This window comes from Pyrgilauda ruficollis, unplaced genomic scaffold (genome assembly GCF_017590135.1).
Source record: "Pyrgilauda ruficollis isolate IOZ18807 unplaced genomic scaffold, ASM1759013v1 scaffold24, whole genome shotgun sequence".
Lineage (NCBI taxonomy): Eukaryota > Metazoa > Chordata > Aves > Passeriformes > Passeridae > Pyrgilauda > Pyrgilauda ruficollis.
In genome coordinates, this window is record NW_024523648.1 from 10,177,554 (window position 1) to 10,198,914 (window position 21,361).

At 42.1% G+C, this 21,361-nt stretch overlaps 1 protein-coding gene across 1 annotated transcript in view; it reads right to left on the reverse strand.

Moving 5' to 3' along the window:
• The window catches only part of CNKSR3 (CNKSR family member 3), a 57,568-nt gene extending 37,660 nt beyond the window's left edge, over positions 1-19,908 (reverse strand). The window contains exon 1 of the mRNA XM_041469843.1: positions 19,746-19,908. Within this exon, the coding sequence (XP_041325777.1) occupies positions 19,746-19,797 (52 nt within the window). The 5' untranslated portion in view covers positions 19,798-19,908. The remainder of the gene's footprint in view (positions 1-19,745) is intronic.
• Between the last annotated feature and the right edge of the window lie 1,453 nt (positions 19,909-21,361).

The window sequence follows — 21,361 nt, forward strand, 5'->3', positions numbered from 1 at the left end:
AACACTCACTCTTTGGTTTTCTCTTTTTTAAGAAAACAAGTTGCACTTTGTATTCTTACAACTGCATCACTCACTGACCAGCTGTGTTTTGCACAATCAATCTTTCCATGTTTTAACAGATTTTTTTGGCACAGTACATGAATGAGATGGAAACAGAGCATATCCATATGTTCTGTGCAGACAGACCTGGCACACTTAGTTTCAACAGAACATGCAATAAAAGCCAACACTCAGCAAATGCATGCAAACACATCATTAAAATAGAGAACACACCTGCTTTAGGCAGACAAGCCCAAATAGCTTCCTAGTTAATGCCACAGAATGTCTTCAGGGACACTTCTGACAACATCCTCCCCCACCTCACAGTAAAAACAATATCCTGCTTGTGGCAAGGTGCAACTTGTATTCATCTGCTGGGTGCAGCACAAGCAAGGCAGTATGAACCAAATACAATGGCAGCATGCTGTAGCTGTAATGAGGCCATTTTATCTGTTGCTCCAGTATCACTTAAGAACTACTATAAACTCCAAACTGAAACAAGAAAACATCTTTTTTCCCTAATATACTAATAGATGTCTGCTGGTTGCATTTAAAACAGTGGTAGTTACATGGGTTTAGAATGGCTCCCAATTGACACACACAAGCACCTCAGACAGCATGACCCAGATCTTGTTATTCTTTCTCACCCTAATTCTTTACCATTACATCTAGCAGTCAACTTACACCCCACCAAAAAACTCATTTTAAACCCACAGAGATTGGCACAGCATATTCTAGTATATTACTGCAATGACAGGGGGAAAAATGCACATTTTAATAAAAAATAAGGGGGTTTTAAACAAAAAAAGATTGTTCTTGAACTAATTCATGCAAACTTTTGATAGCCATCATGCCAGTGAAACAAACCTTGTGTTTGTCACAATCTAATAAAATAATTTTGCTGGTGAAGCTATGACTGACAGTGTCAGCAAATACAGAGCTTTAATCACAGTAGAAGGACAATCACTCAGTGTGACTTTACAGTTGCATACATTATGTGAAGCAAGAAAGACAACCAAATACCTGTACTGAGAGAGATGCAACAGGACTTAAAATACTGCCAGCTTCTTTCTACACCCTGAAGAATTCTCTTCTTAAATGGTTTGCAACTGATATGGTGACTAAACAAAAGATGTTGCTTAAACAGGGCATCACTAGAAGAGAGTTAACTTATTGCACCAGCATACAGCAGCTTCATCGATTTCACTCATGCTTTAAGCGTAGAACTTCCACATACATCAGAATATATTAATATGTCCTATGGACTGTTAGTGACACAACACATCATCCTCATGTACTGTGCCAAAACTCTGACAGTGAAAGTTTCACCGAAGTTTCAATGTGGGGAATCTGTTCCACCCTGGGTTTGAAAACCACACTCCACTTGGATACCAACAAGCTGTTTCCCAACATTTCAAAAAAAACTATGGTGACTAAACAAAAGATGTTGCTTAAACAGGGCATCACTAGAAGAGAGTTAACTTATTGCACCAGCATACAGCAGCTTCATCGATTTCACTCATGCTTTAAGCGTAGAACTTCCACATACATCAGAATATATTAATATGTCCTATGGACTGTTAGTGACACAACACATCATCCTCATGTACTGTGCCAAAACTCTGACAGTGAAAGTTTCACCGAAGTTTCAATGTGGGGAATCTGTTCCACCCTGGGTTTGAAAACCACACTCCACTTGGATACCCACAAGCTGTTTCCCAACAATTCAAAAAAAACTAAGTCTTTCTCCAGCAGAAAAAAAAAAAGCAAGTGGTAAAATCAAAAGCAAAAAGTGGAGAAAACCAGATGATTCTGGTATTCATTTTGCTCATCCCACTAAGGCTTTTTTTCCACACTAAGTACATTTTAAGACATGCTGGTCAAGGCATTTTAAATTGTACTCAAACAGGAGTTTGCAACTTCTATAGTTCCAGTAGATCTGTTCACCGAAAAATTGTTTTGCTTCATTGATGCAAATAAAGCTTTGCCTAAGCACAGTAGAGTTTTGGCAAGAATGAAAGCACAGTGGTATCCGGCCATTGAAAGCTGCAGTTGGGAGAAACCCGCAAGCAAGGCCTTTGTCCTTCCCTCCACACAGTGCTTGACTTTATAGGGAATCGCTCCCCTCCACCATGTGTTCCCTCCTGTACAGGGCACACAGGATGACTGCTGCAGACACAAAGCACCCACGGGCACACCACAGCCCCATTTGTCCCCTTCTGCAGCTAGGCGACAACAGGAACAGCGATGGGAGAACAATGGCCAGGTCAGCTTCAGGCTGGTCCAGCACCCTGACTCACTCTCTGAGTGAGGAGGCCTCATGCAGAAGGACAACACGACCTCAAAAGATTCACTGGATCCCAGACAGCACAGGAAGATGTACAGGTGGTCACTGCCAACTCACTTTTACAAAAAAAACTGAGGTGACGCTACCCCACACCACCAGAGAGACTTGTCCCAGCCACGTAACATCAACATCTTGCAAGCAAAAGGCGAGCCAGGAGGATGCCTGTGCCTCAACTATGCAACAGGACTCTAAAAGCTCAGCAGCAGCAGCAGCTCCAGCCAGTATAATGGGCTGCAAATTGGAAAAACACACAGGGGGACACAACCCAGTCTGCCATCTCTGCTGTGGAGTTACTGCAAAACACAAGGGCAGAAAGATGCAGGGGGTGGGGGACAGACAGCAGAAAATGGCACAACTACGACCAGGAGAGCTCCTCTATCCGAGACCTGACTCGTGCTTTGCGAGACCCCCCGCACACTCCTCACCAGACTGGTTGCAGACCCCACTCAGAGACGTGTATTTCCTCCAAAGAGAAGCCCAAAAGAAATCTCACTGCTGCTACTAACAGATACAGCTGTTTTCACTAAATCAATGCAACCGCAGAGGAAATACATTTCCCAGAATTTTCCAGCTCACACAACTATGCTGAATTTGTTGTGTGGTTTCTTTTTAATACCACTATTCTAACACACACATCTTACAGGAGAATTTTTGCTCAAAACAAGTCTTTAAAACACTACCATTTTGCTCACAGAAGTATAATAGCACTGAACATAAAATAGTTCCAATGCTAGCTATGTAGTCATTCACAAGATTACAAGAGCCAGATTCTTTTTTTGTTTAAGGGAAACAATTTAATTTTGTTTTATTGTTCAAGTGAAATACATATTTGCAGCTTAATCCATAGCAGGAATAGGAAATTGTTTCAATCTCCAGAGGCAAAAACTCTAGAAGCTGTGGAAATTATGGAATTTGGACTCAGTCTGTAACTCATGATGTATGGCTGAAGACCACCTCTTTAGTCTTATTCTTCCAATTGTCCAGTCTCACTCCTCTCTCCAACACCCCTGGTCCCCTTCTTTCTCACCTCTGAATGACAGAACAGGTAAAGCTGGAAGGCACCACGGTGGGGTCTCCTGATCCAACATCCCTGCACTGTCAGCTGCCCCTTGCCAGAAAACCTGCCAGGTCCATAGCAAAAGGGAGGTGATGAGGGGGTCTCACCATGTGCTCTATGTCTGAGCACGTTCTGGGAGGCATGCCAGGGCACCAGAAAAACACTGCAAATAGCAGACTGGACCAACATTCCCCACCCCTGGCACACTAGTGTACCACCTGGAGCAAATGACACCATACAAGGCACAGGTTTAGGCATAGCTCTGGGGAATTATTGGTGCCATACAGGGGGGAACCAGTGCAGGACTGCACTTGGCACCATAGATTTAAGGAATATAAGGCTCTTTTAATAACTGACAGGGCATTGGACAAAAGACAGTGAATGCTAAAAAGGAGAGAACAGTGAGAAACACAGTGTGGTATAGGATATAGGGTTGCACTGCTTGCAAAAAAAATTTGCAAAAAACACTTAAATCCTTAAAAAAGGGTATGTCCTTTGGCAGGTTTCACTCCAACTCTCACATATCCTTAATCCAGTTTTCAAAGCAGCAGACATTGAAGTTAAACTTACAAAAAGGTAGCTTCCTACCATTCTACTTTTCCAGTTTACCTAACTTTATTATTACTATAAAGTAATTCACAAACAAATTCAAACAATTTTCACAAGAGCAGACATAGGAACACTCGTGGACAACTTAATGAGCCTTTTCCCTTATAGAGTCTTGGAATTCCAATTGTGATGTTAATGCATTCACAGTAACACACCTCTTACACCAGCACCATCACAAGATGAAACTTCAAGGTGTCAAAAATGCAAAGGTGTCTGAAAGAGGAAGTGTTTCTGCTTCACAGAGAGGTAAGGTCAGCAGAACAGTCACCTGTATTTCCACCTATATTATCTTTCACCTACTGACACTTCAAAGCAGTGCTTCTTCAGTTTATTATTTTCATGCATTCAACTATTCTTTGTCTACATGGCATCACTGAATTCTTATGAATAATCAAGTTTTTCCTCACACTGAGATTTTTCTGTGCCACTATACAGTTGGGCAGTAGTGTTTGATCTGTATGATTTTGTGTGAGTTTTTTGTTTGGTTTTTCTTATTTTAAGAACAATGCTACACTTGGAGGTTTTTTAAGCAAAATATCATTTTCTCTGTAGGTTAACATTTTTATTAGGGATGGCTTTCATACCAAACTAATCAAGTTTAAAAAAAAAAAAAAACAATAATTCCCATGCTTGTGTCAGTCAACACAAAGTCAATAGCTGAAAGAACATGAACTGGTAAATAACAGAAACCCTTACAAGAAGCACAAACTGGCAGATACCTCCTAAAACCCTCAAGCCATTCATGGAGAAAATGTGCTACCCTAGTGGCTGATCCACCTTGTAAGCATCATATTTCTCCTGCATCATAAAAACAACTATTCTCTATTTCAGTTATGCCAAACTTCACACCAGCCACTTTACTGCTGTATAGTGACCAAGGGGAAGGATTTTCTAAATTGGATTTTAAACAAAGCTGAATGGATCGGATAACATTTGTGAAAGTCGTATATAACCATTTAACAGCCTCTCTTCCAAGAGATTATTAAATGGACAATCTCCCCTTAAAGCTTTGAGTTCTGTACTTGCAAAACAGATGCAAGAAGAGATGAAATCCCATAAATGGTTTGCATTTGCAATGCCTGACACAATTCAGCAGTTTGGGAGCACCCTACGTGTGTGCATGCATGTATGTGGAAGATTGCATGCAATCTTCCACAATAAGGCCCTGATGCTGAACCTGTAATATTACTTGAAACACCAAAAATAACCTATTGTCCCCCTGCAATAAACAGGCTAGAAACATACAGATGCAAATACAGATGCTGTCCTAAAAACAATGGTTGTGATAATTTTTACACCTGTTTTTTAACACAATATACTCCCCTCCCCAATTTCTATTTCTAGAGTCACCTACATATTTTCTTATTTTTCTTCTACTTAACTGCTCCACTTACATTTCAAATAGCATTAAGTTTAAAGAAGCACATCAAGCATCCTCTTAGTGCTCAGATTTTTTTGCAAATCAGTACCAAGAACATAAGTAATGAGAAGCAGTAAACACAAGGTTTCATGTGAAACTGAGTGTTTTGTATAGCTCTGTGACTAACATTACACTTGAAGAATGGGGTAGAAAGAATTAGGTTATATTTCATGAGCATCATAAAATATTCAATGCTTTTTCTGGTCCCTGAAATACTGATTTGGAAGAAGCCAGGACATTTATTCCTAACATTTGTGTTGTTTTTTAAAATGTCATGTAATGGGTATAAGGACTGTTTGAAACTGGAAAGTGCAAAAACTTAGAAGCAGATGTTTGCCCAGTAATAAAAAAATGTTACATCCAATCTGGAAATATCAGAAGTCTTATCTATATGCACTTGTTTGTTTGTTTTGACCAACTTCAGATTGTCTTAGCAGCCTGTCTCCTGGATGCATACTGTATCTCATGTATCACAGAGCCTTATTTCCAAGGTACCTTAGGAGATCATAGGAGATCAAATAACCTCTTCAAGTCCTCAGATCAGACTTCTGCAAGTCAAGCTGCCACATGGTCAGTGCTGTGTAGCAATCTCCAGTCAGTGATTGATTTTTCAAACTTCCAAATCATAAGAAATTGTTCACTGAGCCCAAAGTACTTGCAAATATAAATTCAGAAGTAATACTTTGGTGCAGTACTTTGCAAGGGAAGACTGAACCTACAACCAGGTTGAACCTCTTTAACCCCTGAGAGTGCCCTATTTGTCAACTTTATGGAAATGGACGTTTAAGGCAGTGATTTATGGAAGCTTGTTTGATCACTCCTTATTCTTCTCTTACAGGCTCTGCAGTGACCTTATGTACACCCAAGTTAATCATTACGTCCTTACATGAGGTGGGGAATGGTGGAGGAAGGGAAGAGGAGGAGGGCCAGAGAAGGAAAGAGGAGGGTTTATTTTCTGAATTAAAGGCTTTAGTGATATTTAGAAGTTATTACACTTCTTACAAAGAAAGTGTCTCACGCTAATCTCTGTTTATGCAGACTTGGCTTCACATCTCCAAACTGAGACCACTATGAAGAGTGACATCTTGCCCACATCCCTCTACTAAAACTTCCAGGAAACCCATCAGCTCCAGCAGTGCCCTCTGCACCAGTAATAGAGACCCATAAGCAGAAAACTGTGAACAACTTGTTTGCAAGCTGTCATCACAGAGGCCACCTGTCTTATGCTTACCATTAGCTGGAAAAGAATAAGGGTTCTCCATACAAGGGCTAAAACAATTAATTTTTTTATATATGCTTGCTTTTGTCACATCTATAAGCATCTTCTATAGAATGAGGGGGAAAAAAAGGTCCAAATACTTCTGAAAATGATTGTAAAACAGCCAGGAGACGAGCAAGTTATGTCAAGTAAGTGGCAAGTTACCCAAGACCAACATGACAGAATAACATCTAGGAAAGATCACAGTAATAGGAAAATACAAGGAATAAAGGGAAGTACAGCCAAAGGAGTAAAGTTGATCAGAAATAACTACTGAAAGTTTTCACTGTAGACATTCACCCCAAAGCGGCCATTTAACAGACCTCTGGACAGACACGCTGCTTCAACTGCAGCAAGCACAAAAAATGTCTTTGCATTATTTTTCCTCTTAATGTTTATTTCAAATCAACAGAAGTAGCAGTATCTCAAAAGCAAGCAGTATCTCAAAAGCAAGCTTGTAATGTTCTCCTGTGGAGAACATTACAAGCATATGATAAACAGGGCAACATAGAAGTCCTCTTATCCCAAAGTTATTCTCTCTAGGTATCCCATCCCACTCATGTGAAATATGAAAGACATGTATTTTAGCCCACTGCTTTTAATCCTAGGAGATATAAAACTGTCATCAACCTCTTGGTCTGCAGACACTAAACTTCAGCTGCTGTTACCCGTCTCATGCACACACACTAATCCTGCTGAAAAGATGCTGGAATGAGAGCCACAGAAACCAAAAGCATGTATTTACTTGCAAGCCAAAGGTAACAGCAGCTCCTCAATCCCTGTTCCTGGACAGTAAACTGCTCAGGCCTAGAGAGCATATGGATAGAGGGGATAGGCCAGACCCCCACCCACCTCCATGCCAAAACCCCCAGCAAGGGAAGCGTTTTAGAGATAACTGCACAGCAAAACTTCCTGGTAAAGCAAAAGTCAACTTGAAAAACAAACAACCCATCCCACCTGGAGGCAAAAATCAACCTTCAGTCCATTCTATCCAGATCTGGGCTTCCGTCACCCCATACATACATCTCATCACCAAGCCTCTGCCCATCTAGTTTGTTGTTGTAAAGAACTCCATAACAGCATAGAGAATTACACTTCCAAAGGAATAAAATGAAAGTAAGTACGAGCACAGAATTCAATCACATGCAATATTAACCATATTTACACAATAATTGCAGGTAACACAAAAGCACTGTCCCCTTCAAAGCCTGCCTCCTAAGGTGACTGCTTCCATGCCTTGTCAGCTGTATTAGGTTATGACCCTTCCATGAGGAAAATAAGTCAACATCTTTGCAGCAAGAATAATTTTTATACTCATTACTTTGCTGGCCCTAAGCATAAATACTATCCTTCAAGCACAAAGTTATTTCATTTTCCAAAAGCAGCAACAGTACACTCTACATTACTTGTGTGTCTAGCACATGAACCTTGTGTTCCTGAAAACTTTTTGTGCTTAATACGAAGCAACAACCCCTCCCGCCCTCCAGCCACCACACAATTAAAAACTTGCCTCTTCCAAGTTACAAGGTTTTTGCGGCTGAAGGAGCAGTTCATTAGTCACAAGAGCTCCTTTTCTTGAACTCATGCAATTAACACTCTGTTGCCTGTTCCCACAGTGGAAACAAAAAGAAACATTGCAAAACTGCCTGTCTCTTATCTCCCAAGAAGAAATGGGGTGATCCCTTTAATCTGGTTTGGCTGCCTTCTCACGGCACCATGTGGAACTGTTTTGGCTGATTGCAGCAAGGTCCATTACTCACATCTGCCTCTCCTCCGTGTGTGCACCCTTGCAAACACTGTGATTACTGTTCCACCCATGAGCAAGTCAGGGAGCAGCCTGCTGCAAGGCAACAGCTGATGCACTTGCCAGATAGCCAAGCTTTCGGATGACAACCTCCTACTCGGTTAGGAAACACGGATGCCGAGCACCTCAGGGTCTGACAGTCACCAGGGAGGAGTAAGTACAGGCACATGAGAATCACCAGCCATCAGCACCTGCTGATCAATGACAAGCTGAATGACATTAACAAGCCGAATGACATGACATTAACAGAAAGAAGCTGATGGTGCATACACCTTTCCATCATGGGCAGATCCCCAGGAGTCACTACTGGATTCTCCTAGGAGATGCTGTCATTACTTGGATGCATAAATTACTTTTTTTCAAAAGCTTGACAACATTTTCATCAGGAATTCTATCTTCTTAAAAGTTACTCCTGGCATTATTTTACCCAGCCCTCAGAGTGCCTTCCATGAACCAGGACTTACTGTCTTGAGGCACCAAATACAACAGGCATTTTAAAGCATGTCACACCTGGGTCAAAAAACAAGGTGTATCAACTGAGCAGTCAAACACCAAATCTTTGAGCTTCTCCATAATTTTATAATCACTTTAAACAACTAAAGCAATTGCTTGAAACAATTAGCTGCCTGGCTCATTTTCACTATTTCATATCTTTCAGCCCTAGCTATAATGCTACTTCCTAAAACAGCAGAGAGCTCAGAGTTCAAGTGCGAAACTACAACCATAACAAAGCTAAAGGTATCTTAAGATCATCAGTGGCACGCTGAGGGCTCTGCCTGAATCACAGACAAGTCTAAAATATCACTAAACTGATCAGGAGACCTACCACCTTCCTAGACAAAAAGCAGAACAGGAGAGGGCAGGGAAGAGTCCTCCAAGTAACTCTGCCAGTCCACTTGACATCCTCATTTTTCGTGATGATAAAGAGGCAAGAGTGTGAGCAGATATTCTACCCTCCTAGTGGGGTGGTGTCAAGATATTTCTGACCTTCTGCTGAAGCTCCAGACAAGTCTCCCTGACACTTTTAAGCCACAGGTATTTGGATTGGTATTAAGCACCATCAGGTATTTGTTGGGAAGTCAGGCACTCTTTCTCACAGCTAAATTTGGGTTTGGGCTCTTTTTTTTTAATAATCTGCAAGAGTGTGAGCAGATATTCTACCCTCCTAGTGGGGTGGTGTCAAGATATTTCTGACCTTCTGCTGAAGCTCCAGACAAGTCTCCCTGACACTTTTAAGCCACAGGTATTTGGATTGATATTAAGCACCATCAGGTATTTGATTGATGGCTATTTGCCTCTTTCTCACAGCTAAATTTGGGTTTGGGCTCTTTTTTTTTTTTATAATCTGTTAGAGAGTACAATTTTTTGGTGCAACTTCCATACAGTGCATAATTCCTAGGTGCAAGAAGCATCTCAAGGGAAGGCCCATCCATATGTGACTAACAAAGCTGCTAGGGGGATAAGGAGCAGAAAGAAAATAGTTTAAATCTTTAACGAAAATTACTTTTCAGTAGTTAACACATTTTTGAGAACATCCAAAGACAGGCAAGAATAATGAGCAAAATATAATTCAGTAAAGCCACAAAAGATAATTAGGTTTCCAACTATCATTTCAACGCTCTCTTAACCCTTGGAAAATTGAGGATTATATTGGACAATAAAATTTACATGCATTATGCTCAATTATACATGTGTTAGAAACCACACAGTCCATTCAGTATTCTGTAGCAACCGAGCCATGTTAATTTGAACAAATCTGCAAGCATGCACACAACCTGACTATCCTGGAAATTATCATTTCCATGAAAGGCAGCTCAGCAAAAGCCTCCAAACATGCCTAGCACATGACTAACTCTACTGAGAGCTAGAATTCCTCTCCAAATACATCACCTTGAGAAGCCAGCAATAATCTTACTACAAAAAAAATGGCACATATTGTTGCTACTGGTACCACGGCAACATCCGATGGGATTATCCAATTGTCTTGTTTGAAGAGATGAATTTATACACCAAAGATGCTAACTAGCTTGGAACTTACACACCATGCTGTGGTCTAAAAAGATGTGTTATGAGGAGATAAAACCAAAACCAGCAAGATATAAAAAAATGTTATTGGCAGGTTTGATTTCCAAGTCCTTGTTTCAACCACATATAGATTTATTTGTCCAATGTTATTGTATAAAATAGAATAAAATAAACGTGTAACACCAGGGACACCATGATAACGATGTGTTAATTTTAAATTAAGATAAGAATTGCATAAGGCAACAAAAGAACACTTCATCAGCTCCCAGAGGCTTTGTTTCTCAAGGCTCTACTTCAGTCATCTTCTCTTGATATTTTAAAATCTGAATAAAAGTACAATTGGCCAGAAACCTAGCAGTCAGCATCACTCTGGTACACCTAGTCCCAAAGTAGTAAGGAACCAAATATTAAATTAGCATGAAACTATCATAACAGCAACCATAAAAATAGACCCCCTCACCACTCAGAGCACCCACTGTGAGTACCTGCTATGGAAGGACAGCACCCACCTCAGTCTATTTGAATGCTCCAGCCTTGGCACTGCTGCATCAAACCCACACTTACAAATAAGCAATGAAACTCGTCCTCAGCCAAACACCAACATTACATATTCCTTCAAGAATATCTTTAAATTGTAATCATAACTGAGGGCAAAATAACACTTACAAATAAGCAATGAAACTCGTCCTCAGCCAAACACCAACACTGCATGTTCCTCCAAGACTATATTTAAATTGTAACCATAACTGAAGGCAAAATATGTTCTTACCTTTTTTTTTTTTTTTTTATGCAGTTATGCCTAATATGTTATTTTTTTTTTTTTTTCCTTTTTTTTTTTTTTTTTTTAATGCAGTGATGCCTAATACGTTCTGAGGAGACAAAACCACAACCAGCAAGATACAGAAATGTTATTGGCAGGTTTGATTTCCATGTCCTGGTTTCAATCACATATAGATTTATTTATCCAATGTTACTGTCTGAATAGTGTGAAGTAGGTATAGCTAAGAGAAAAGGTGAACTATTTTGAAATACAAGGAAACAACTACAATGCTTTTATGTTGACACAGGGATTATATTTCACAAGAGGTATAACATTACACCCTCTGGTAAAAACAAAGTCCGAATACCGCAAGACATACTACAAATTTTGATGAAAAAGACTACAAACATACAGAATTTATAGCAAATCTATCTTTTGTCTCCTCTTTCTTCCAAAGTTTCCATTACAGCTCGCCTGAGGAATGTCAACAATTATTAAGTGTAACTTTTGCCATAATACTTTTATAATTCTGTTTGGTGAAGTTGACACAATACAAACAGAATCCAACACCTTGCATGGGATGCAGTAACTAGAACAAGACAGGGAGGGAGGAAAAATAAGGTTTCACATGAGAGTAGATATCTGTATTTCACTAGGTTCCCACTTTTCCTCTGCAATACTCTCTGGGCACATCTTCATCCACTAGGCTTTTTTAAAGGCCACATTCTTTAGGCATGTCTGAACTTGTCCTTAGAGCCCTCTACATAGGGCAAGTCCTGTTGGGGGGAGGGAGGGTGAGGAGGGATAAGAGAAGGGAAAATAAGTCTTCATCCCTTTTTGATCCCTTCTCCCTCCCCACCTGCATGGCCAAGCACACATCTCAGCAGTGCAGTGCTAAGATACCTGCTCAGGTACAGCGTTCTGCCTCCTGCAAAACTCTGAGTCCTTCTCTTCTGGCTTGAAAAACACCTGTACCAGAGAAGGTCTCCTTTATTTAATGATAAAATGGGCTTACTGCAGGGCTTTTAATAAAGCATTCACCCAGCCAACTTAAATTTCACTAAAACAAGAGTGTGAGATAAATAAACACAATGATAAAAGGATGGCAACCTAAGCAACATTCATTTTGAACACCCAAGAGAGAGACATCAGGATGATTACCCCAGAAGCATGTACCAACACTTGCTTAGCAGAAGCCTTAGCCCTTGATGAGCACCAATTAAGTTCTTTCCTTTGATCAAGGAGCAAGATAAGATCACATTTATGCCACAAAGCTTTGATTGCAACAACACAAGCAAAGTGTATGCACTTTGCTTACCTACACCTAACTACTAGTCTAAGAAAGTCCAAAAAAATATTTTGTCATTACGGTGACAAAGAACATTCTTCATTCAAAAAGATGTATAGAGAAGCACATATTAGAAAGTACTTTGACACAGAACTGATACAGTATTATAACAGAATTCAGCCAGGTGCTGAACACAAGACTGTAGACCAGTTACAGAGGTCAGTGATCTGATCTCACCAAATCAAACACAGATGCTTGGTTTTGTCCAGCATGTGTGATGTTTGATGAAAATTAGCTACATTTCATAATACCATAAATATCTATTTTAATAGGAAATGAATGTTTAAAGCCAGCAAAACAGATCAGGCTGATTCAGTGCACCTCCTGCGGATCCTACAAGCTGTGAAATGTCATTGCTTGTACACTGAAAAGATGGAGGCAGGCATATGGAAACCCACAGGCAATTTCCTCATGCAAAGGAAGCATGGCCCAGGGACCTGAACGATAGACTCCCAAGTTATTCCACTCTGGTAATGAGAGCCCAAATGACACAAGGACTCCATACCAGCTCTAACATCAGCCATAGACACAGAGCCAAACAGCATTTTTATTTGAATCTCCTTCATTTTACTACAGTCCTGCGTACAAACACACTAGAATCTTGAGCAACCCCATCACCACAAGCAGCTGGGGCCTGAAGAACTCCATAAATGTGTGAGAGGTTGCTATAGAGACCCCAGTTCAATTAACTCCACCATTCCATTCCTCCCCTCAAATGTGCCTTGCCCTCGTCAGTACCTCACTTCCTCCTCCTTTTGACAGGACTTATTTGGGGTGTGTGGAGGACAGAGCAAGGAGAAACACTGCAGATACACCATTCTCCTAGGAAGGCAAGGCTTGACTGTGTAACACCATTAGGCAAAGACAAGGTGCAAATTCAGAACAATATCATCACTTCTATGGAAAATATACAATGGAAATCAACGTCTTTCACTTATTTCACAGAGGCACTGTTTAGACTTATTCATTAACATGCCTTCTGTGTGAAGCATCAGTGAAAACCCTGTCCTAAAATGATGGAGCAAAGCAAAAACTGAACAGTCTTGCCCTAATCTGCAATTCCCTAATCCTGACCAGTCATCATCTGTTAGACATGCCTGGAAGGAGCTCCATATCTTAAACCAGGCAATCCAGAAATCTGGATTTAAGAGACAAAAAGGAACAAACAAACACCACCCAAAAACCCCCACATACTTTTGAGTACTTGATAATAGGCTGTATTCACACATCACTCATAACTGCAATTCATCGTGTAGCACATGTTGAGTAACATCTTTGTGTTGGGGTCTTTTACTAAAGAAAACAAATCATCATAGCAAATTTCAACATACATTTTATCCAGTGCCCTGTACTTTGTCTTTTGTAGCTCTTGCAATGTGCTAATGAGTGTAGAAACAATGAGAGGCATGATACTCGTTCAAGAAGTTTTGTATGCTGAAAATACAGGGTTCAGGCAAGAAGTGAAAGGAAGGAACACATAACAAGAGTTCTGAAAACCCGGAGCCCGAGCAATATTTCATCAAAAATGAGGCTTTTCCTACAGAAGTGTCCAACAACAGTTACAAATTACTTCCTGACCTTCAAGTTTTAAAGAAAGAAGGGGAAAAGCAGCCTGCACAGTGGCCAATCTCTACACCTTTAACTAAGCAGTTTCACTACATTCTATGAAGTGACAATCAACTTTCTACTAGTGCCTATTGTGATATTTAGCTCTTAAAATATTGCTTTTCCAGACATTATGCTGACAGCATTCAACTTTTAGACTTTCTGATGTTTGGTTATGGTAGTTTGAACAGCAATTTAATGGCAAATAAACAGAGCTGACTGTGAATACAAAAAGATCAAGGGGGAAAAAATTCACAACCCACAAGTAGCTCAAGAAAATGCAACACAGAAAAACCCATGAAAACGTGATCTAAACACAAGGACACAGAGGCCAACTTTGATTTATGTTTTCATACATACTCAGCAACAATGCATGAAGTACATTAGGACTGCAGTAGTACAAACTTGTTGTGCTAGTTTTTACTTTGCTTCAGCCCACAAATGAATATAAATAGACATATTTAGTATATTCCACCTTTTGCTAGTAAAACATTATGGGCAAGCTTGGATGTGCAAAGAGTGGTTATTCGATACCATTCTCTGATCCAATTAACAAATACTCATACAGAGTATTTTTTAGGTAATCAAAAAAAGGTTAGAAAAGAAGAAAGATTGTTCTGTATCCCAGGCATGGGCAGCTCTCCCTGCTATTCCCCACTGAAAGCCAAATACTCCTGTCTCACAAAATAATCAGCGGTTTCTTAGTGTTAGATTTTCCCAAATAACTTGAACACAACAGCATTCACTTGAGAGTGCCTAAAAAGAAAAGCTAAAAAATAACTCCAGCATCACCCATAACTTGTACTAAAATCCAGCTCTGGTTTGCAGCTCCCAGCACACAGAGTTAACATGACTGACCTTGTTGAAATCTCCCTGGGTAAGCAAGATAGCTCTAAAAAAAGAACACCAGGCCCTCACGATTAATTGCTAACTATTAATAAATTAGCATATTTCTCCCTCTTCTCCCAGACATACCTATAAATGTAGCTACCCAACAGCTTTACCAGGAATGGAAATCTGAGTATTTCATGACATATGCAGGAATAAGTAATGTCCATGAACTACTGAGAAAGGGAATAACTGAACCTGGAGTGCCATAATGAACCCAAAGCAGATGTGTGATCCCCAGCCAGCTGAGCCTACAGCTCCAGTGACTGAGGCCAGACTGTGATGGAGCCCCACAACAACAGAGGCTTCTAACCACAAGCACATTAAACTGTCTTTACTGTGTAAAATTTTGCTTGAAGTCACAACTCGCACAAGCATGTGAAGCCTGGGGAAAGGGGGAAGAGACAGATCAGGCTACAGCAAACAAGGAGGAGGCACAGCAACTCTCTAAGACAGCAGTGACATTTCTCACACAGGAGCTCTATGACAAACGCTGCTTTCCTCCTCCTCACATCTTTTGAGGAATGACCTTAGCTGAGGGGTTTCCAGTAGCCAGGGGCTTCTGAGACCACAAAAAGTTTCACCATACCATCAATTGTCATTATGCCAGTAAAATTAAGTCATTTTTATACAGTGTACTGCAAATGTGCTGCAACTTCTATGGCCACTCACCTGCACTGCAAGAAGCTGAATAACTCCAGGAATACCTCTTGAGGAACTCTCAAGAAATTCAGACACACGAGAGAGTGCTGTGATATACAGGTGAGGACTTTGAGCCCCCAAGCATCTTACACTGCACAAAAGCAAGATCACAGGTCAACTACAACACTATCCAGATGTTAGTCTGTACCACAACAAGGATCAACTCAAAACAACTCAGAGAAACAAACCCCAAACACATCTCCTCAGCAGAGTTAGGAAACAGTGCAGACAATATTGTTCAAAGAGCACAACTCCATGCCAGCCCAGGCACAAGTAAATCAACACAACATCCTAGGAAAGTATATACCTTTCCATGGCCAATTATGGCCCCTAAATACTATCTGAATTCATTGTGCTGTAAGAGAAACCTTTAACTACACCACCACTTCTTCCAGACAGAAATTGAGGTGGTGCTTATAGAAAAAAATCAGATTGTTTTCAAACATTGATGCTGTAGCTAAAAAGTTGTGCTTGAAAAATGCTTCACGTACACAGAAAATTGTTGGCAATAAAAGCACAAGTCTTCCTCTGCAGTTTCACCAGCTCTTATTAGTTGCATAGCCTGCTATTGCCAGTACAGCACCCTGCGCCAGAAAAAACACCCTTGTTCACAAAAAATAGCAGCATTCTAGTCTGAATTAGCAAGAGAAGACAAGCAACTGTGTTTTGTATCAGCTGTTGTTGGTAACAATGAACAGAGCCGTTTTTATTTAAAACCTGACTACAAATATGTAAAAATATTTATGTTTAGCTTACTACTTCTTGATAGGTTCCATTTTAAATACCAGATAAATGCTTCTTACAGTATTTTCCAAGGACTGAACATCTCAAAATCTCAGAGCAAAACTCTTCAGAACAAGAGTTACCTTGTTAAAAAAAGTTACTTGAAAGAAACTAAAAAAAAAAAAAAAAAAAAAAAAAAAAAAAAAAAAAAAAAAAAAGAGTAAATTGACCAAGAGCAAATAAGCTATCCAGCAGTGATCATACAGCCTACTTTGACATTTTGCTTTCAGGGGTTTGTTTCATGGAAAAGGGTAAGTTTTCATGATTCCTTTTGGTTTGGAAGAGTTATAAAAAAATATTTAATTTATCAAAGTTTGACCGGGGTGGTGGGGGCAGAAGGGGAAATGATCCTGGACAAATATTCTCAGTTTCACATTGAGCATTAATATGGACTGAGTCAGACGACTTATTTCCACCATTCTCTACACTTTGCCAACTTATTTATCATTGTATGATAAGTAAGAATCACTATCTGCAAAACCAATCTCCCCACTGAGAGCTGGCATCTCCCAGAGGTTTTTTACATCATGCTCCTAAAATACATCTCCACAGCACCACAGCACTAACTACTGGCAGCAGATATCACCAGCCAAATAATTTTCCCAGAGTTCAACCAGTTCAGTTAAGATCATGGCATCACTTCACAGAAGGCACGTGCAAGAATACAAAGAGCTTAATCTCCCCTCCAAACACTTGTTCAGAAAACTAACCTTGAGAATTAAATGTAATATTCATAAGGTAAAATTAAATTGGTCTTGGTCAAACATGAAACCCAGTGGCTGTGAACTACACAGTAAATAACTATTTCAGGTTGAAAATAAACTATGAGACATTGTGCTAACAAGGCTGTTAGCTAGCTATTAAAGCCTCTATTTTCATGTTCAGAGATGAAAGTATAACCATAAAGAAAAATTTTCCACATGTCATTTCTTTATTACAGTCTTGTCATGCAGGGAGTGACATAAAATGACTCTGTGTACTAAACAAGTCGAACGCTTACCTAGAAACTGAAAAACAACAGCACAAACAAAAGTCACCAGCAGTCTTTAATTTATTCCTTTACATTTCAAAGTACACGTGTTTGCATTAGTCAGAAGATCCACCTCCCAACTACAGCCAAATTATTCTGCATAACACTAATTGAGGGTCCAGCTGAAGAGTTACCTGTTCAAGGAACCTGCAAGTAAAATAAATTATGCAAGAAAGGAAGCGAAGCATGCTTAAGAATAATAAAGGCTTTTAAAATGATTAGCAGGTTTACTCTTTAATCTGGCAAGGTAACAAACTTTCAGCACCCAAGAGAAAAAACACAATGAGGGAAAAGCTTTATATAAATATCCCACATGCCAAAGCAAAAGGCTTATTTCATTGGAACAATGCACTCCTGTTTAAACCAATACCAAGGATAAAAAAGAGAGATCTTTCTGGGGAAGTTATTTATATGTTAACGCATAACTTCACAGCACGTTTGTGCGGAATCCTCTCCTCACAAAGGCTGCTTGGACAGTCCCTCACTGGCACCGGCCCCTTCAGGCACATGTTCACGCTCAGGAGGGCTGGGAGTATCCATCTCTGAAAACATGAGTCTGCTTTCCAAACCTGCCCGAGTCTGGAGCGCGGCGCTGCCAAGCGCTGACCGCAGGCACGGCGCTAATGGCTGCTGGGAGCGAGCGCCGCCGCCAGCGCGGGCAAACCCGCGCCCCTCCGAGCGCTCCGAACTCCTCAGCAAATTCAACTCCAGCTAAGCCTGCGAAAATACTTTATGTAACCAAAGAGGATCACGCTAAAACCTAATGTCGCAAGAAAAAAAAAAAAAAAAAAAAAAAAAAAAAAAAAAAAAAAAAAAAAAAAACCGGCCAAAAACAAAAAAAAAAAAAAAAAAAAAAAAAAAGGGNAGAGGAAACAAAAAAAACACAATTTCGCAAAAAAAAAAAAAAAAAAAAAAAAAAAAAAAAAAAAAAAAAAGAAAAAAAAAAACCGTACGCTCCAGAAGCCATAAATCCCTCACCTAACTCATAGCTCCACTTCCCTTTTGATTCATTCCCGGCAGAGCGGGAACTGCGACACCCCGGTCGGCATTCGGAAAGCAGTCGCAGAGTCCAAGCGGAGTACGACAACGGGAGGTTGAGGCTGCCCTCAGAGGAAGCCCCGGTAACACCCCGCGCTGCCGCAATGCCCGGGCAGGAGCGGGGCTCCCGCGGCCATCCCGCCCCCCGGAGCCCCCCGGGGCTGGGCGCAGGGGTAGGCGGGCTGCACACCGCCGCCCCGCCGAGGCTGCCGCTGCTATGCCAGCACGGCCAACAAACCTCGAAGCAGAGCAGGATGGTTTTGCTGGGGGAGAGGGAGAGACACAAGCACACATCCGAGAGATGAGGGGTGGGAGGGATGGAGGGACAGACTGGCGGACGAAGGGGCCGCTATTCACCTCTCCGGGCGGCAGCCCAGCGCTTCAGTCCCATCACCGCTGAACAGGATAAAGAGCTCCTGCTTAGTTGAGCTAGTTTAAAAAACTTCTTGCTCAACTTACAAACCTAAAGTTTTTTCGAACTGTCAACGGCTTTCGCTTGAGAAGGTGAAAGCTAACTTTCGCGGGACTTTTCCGACCTCAACTACTCTGATTCCACGATCCTACCTACCTGCCTGAAGGAGCACGGTAACCCCCCCTCTCCATGCAAGCAGGCTGGCCAGGACGAACATAGGGAGAAGGGGACAGAGTAGAGTATGGGTATAGACCCCACTCCAGATACATATACATATATAAATGGACCTGGAGTTAGCCAGTCTCTCTGCAAAACTTTCTAATTCCCAGTGCCAGAAAAAGAAAAAAACCAAAACAACACCGAAAATCCCGCAAGGCGAAGCAGGCGCCAGCAGGCGCGGACGAGCGCCGGCAGGAGGGCGCGGGAAGCCGCCAGCTCCCGAGCACCACGCCGGGGAGTCCCGGGGCTCGGCCGGGACCGGCGCTGGCAAAGGCCGCGCTCCCCCCGCCGCCCACGCAGCCGCCCCGCCGGGCAGAGGAGCCGCGGCGGCAGCGGAGCACCCCCAGCGCGCCGCCGAAAGTTCTCCCGGCGCCCGGACGGCAGGGCCGGCTCCCTCTTACCCTTAGTCCAGTCCACTACTTGCTTCGGGCTCCACTTGGTCACCGGCTCCATGGCGGGTCCGAGCCCGCCGGCACCAGCCCCCGCTCAGACCGCAGCTGCTCCGGCCGCGGACTCGCCCCTCTCACGCTCCCATCCCGGCAGCGCCGCTCCGGGCCGCCCCCTCCCCGGCCCGGCTCCTCCCGCCGGCCACGGCCGGGCCCGCCCCGCTGCCGCTCCGCCCCCAGGTGCCGTGTCCCGCCCGGGCCTCGTGCTTGGGAAAGCGCCGAGAAAAAACTTCCCGGGGTTCCCGCTCCGACAGGTCCGGAGAGACGGCGATTCGGGAGTCGCCCGGCATCCTTCCCCGGGAGCGGCGGGCGGGCCACGGGGTGGAGCGGCGGCCAGGCGCTGCGCCCTGCTTCGGTGGTGGCTCAGTGTGAGTCACAGCCTTGGGGCAATTTTAGCAGCAACTGCAGAGTGCCTTGAACCACGCTTGTCCCCGTATTGGCATTTAGGGTTTTTGTTTCTGAATCCCTCGCCTAAAAGAGTCCTTGGGTGTGGAGGCTGTTTCACCAGAAGAGTTTACTTTTATTTTGCTGACTTCTCTTGCGGGCTGCATTAAGCCATCAGCTACACCTCAGACATCATTCCTCGTGGGAAATGTGTCTCCTGGCCACCTCCTGAAGCCCATGGATGCCCTTACTGAATGTCAGTCTCTTCTCAGGGGTTCAAGGGCTGACCTCCAGAACTGGGTGCCCAGCATACCGGCTTTGTCCATTCCCCAGCACTGAGCACATAACTCGGCCTTGCAAACACCACAAGGAAACGTGAAGAAAACAGGAATTTTTTTATTTGTCACAATGCTATCTGGTTCAGCAGCAAATTGCAGCCTGAAGCCCTTTTGTGGCATGCACAAATGTCCCACTGCTCCTCTTCCTCAATGAGGAAGAAACAGTGTAAACTCTGCTGTGACAACAAGACTGTGAAATTTTAACTTGGCAATATTACAGAGTGGGCAAGCAGCTGGGATTTGAGACTGTCCAGTATCCCACTGTTTTCATCATCTCCCATGTCGACCCATCTGTTATCCCCAGTCATGCAGCTGAAATGTAAGCTCCTTGGGACAGGGGTTGTCAGTTCCATGCAGGGCTGTGCAGCACCCAGCTGCGCGGTGCCCAGCTTTCCCACCATGGCATAAACAGCTGCCTTCTGGCACACACTGCTGCAGACCCCTATTGGAATCAGGAGGAGCTTTAGTTCTAGTTCTAATTTGGGGAACCAGTAGTTAAAAAGAAAGGAGGTGTGCACGTACACCTAAAAATTCTAATTTGTTCAATTGTTTTTGTTACATGGTGATTGAAGGTATATTTTTAGTTATTTATTATAAGGTTAACTCATTCTAGCTGATTTCTCTATTTGCTTTCTAGTTTGTGAAATAGAACGGCTGTCAGTTAACCTCTCTGCCTATCTGAAAGATTAAAATGCAGTTCCTCACAGCTTTAATATTGGTGCAACAGCCAAAAGTTTCCTGATTCCCTATTGACTCATGTTGCCATTCATGCTTAAAAAAAGGTAAAACAACAGCTCTCCCCCCTGGCAGAGGCCTGAGTAAACAGATGGACCCTGCTAATGGTTTTAC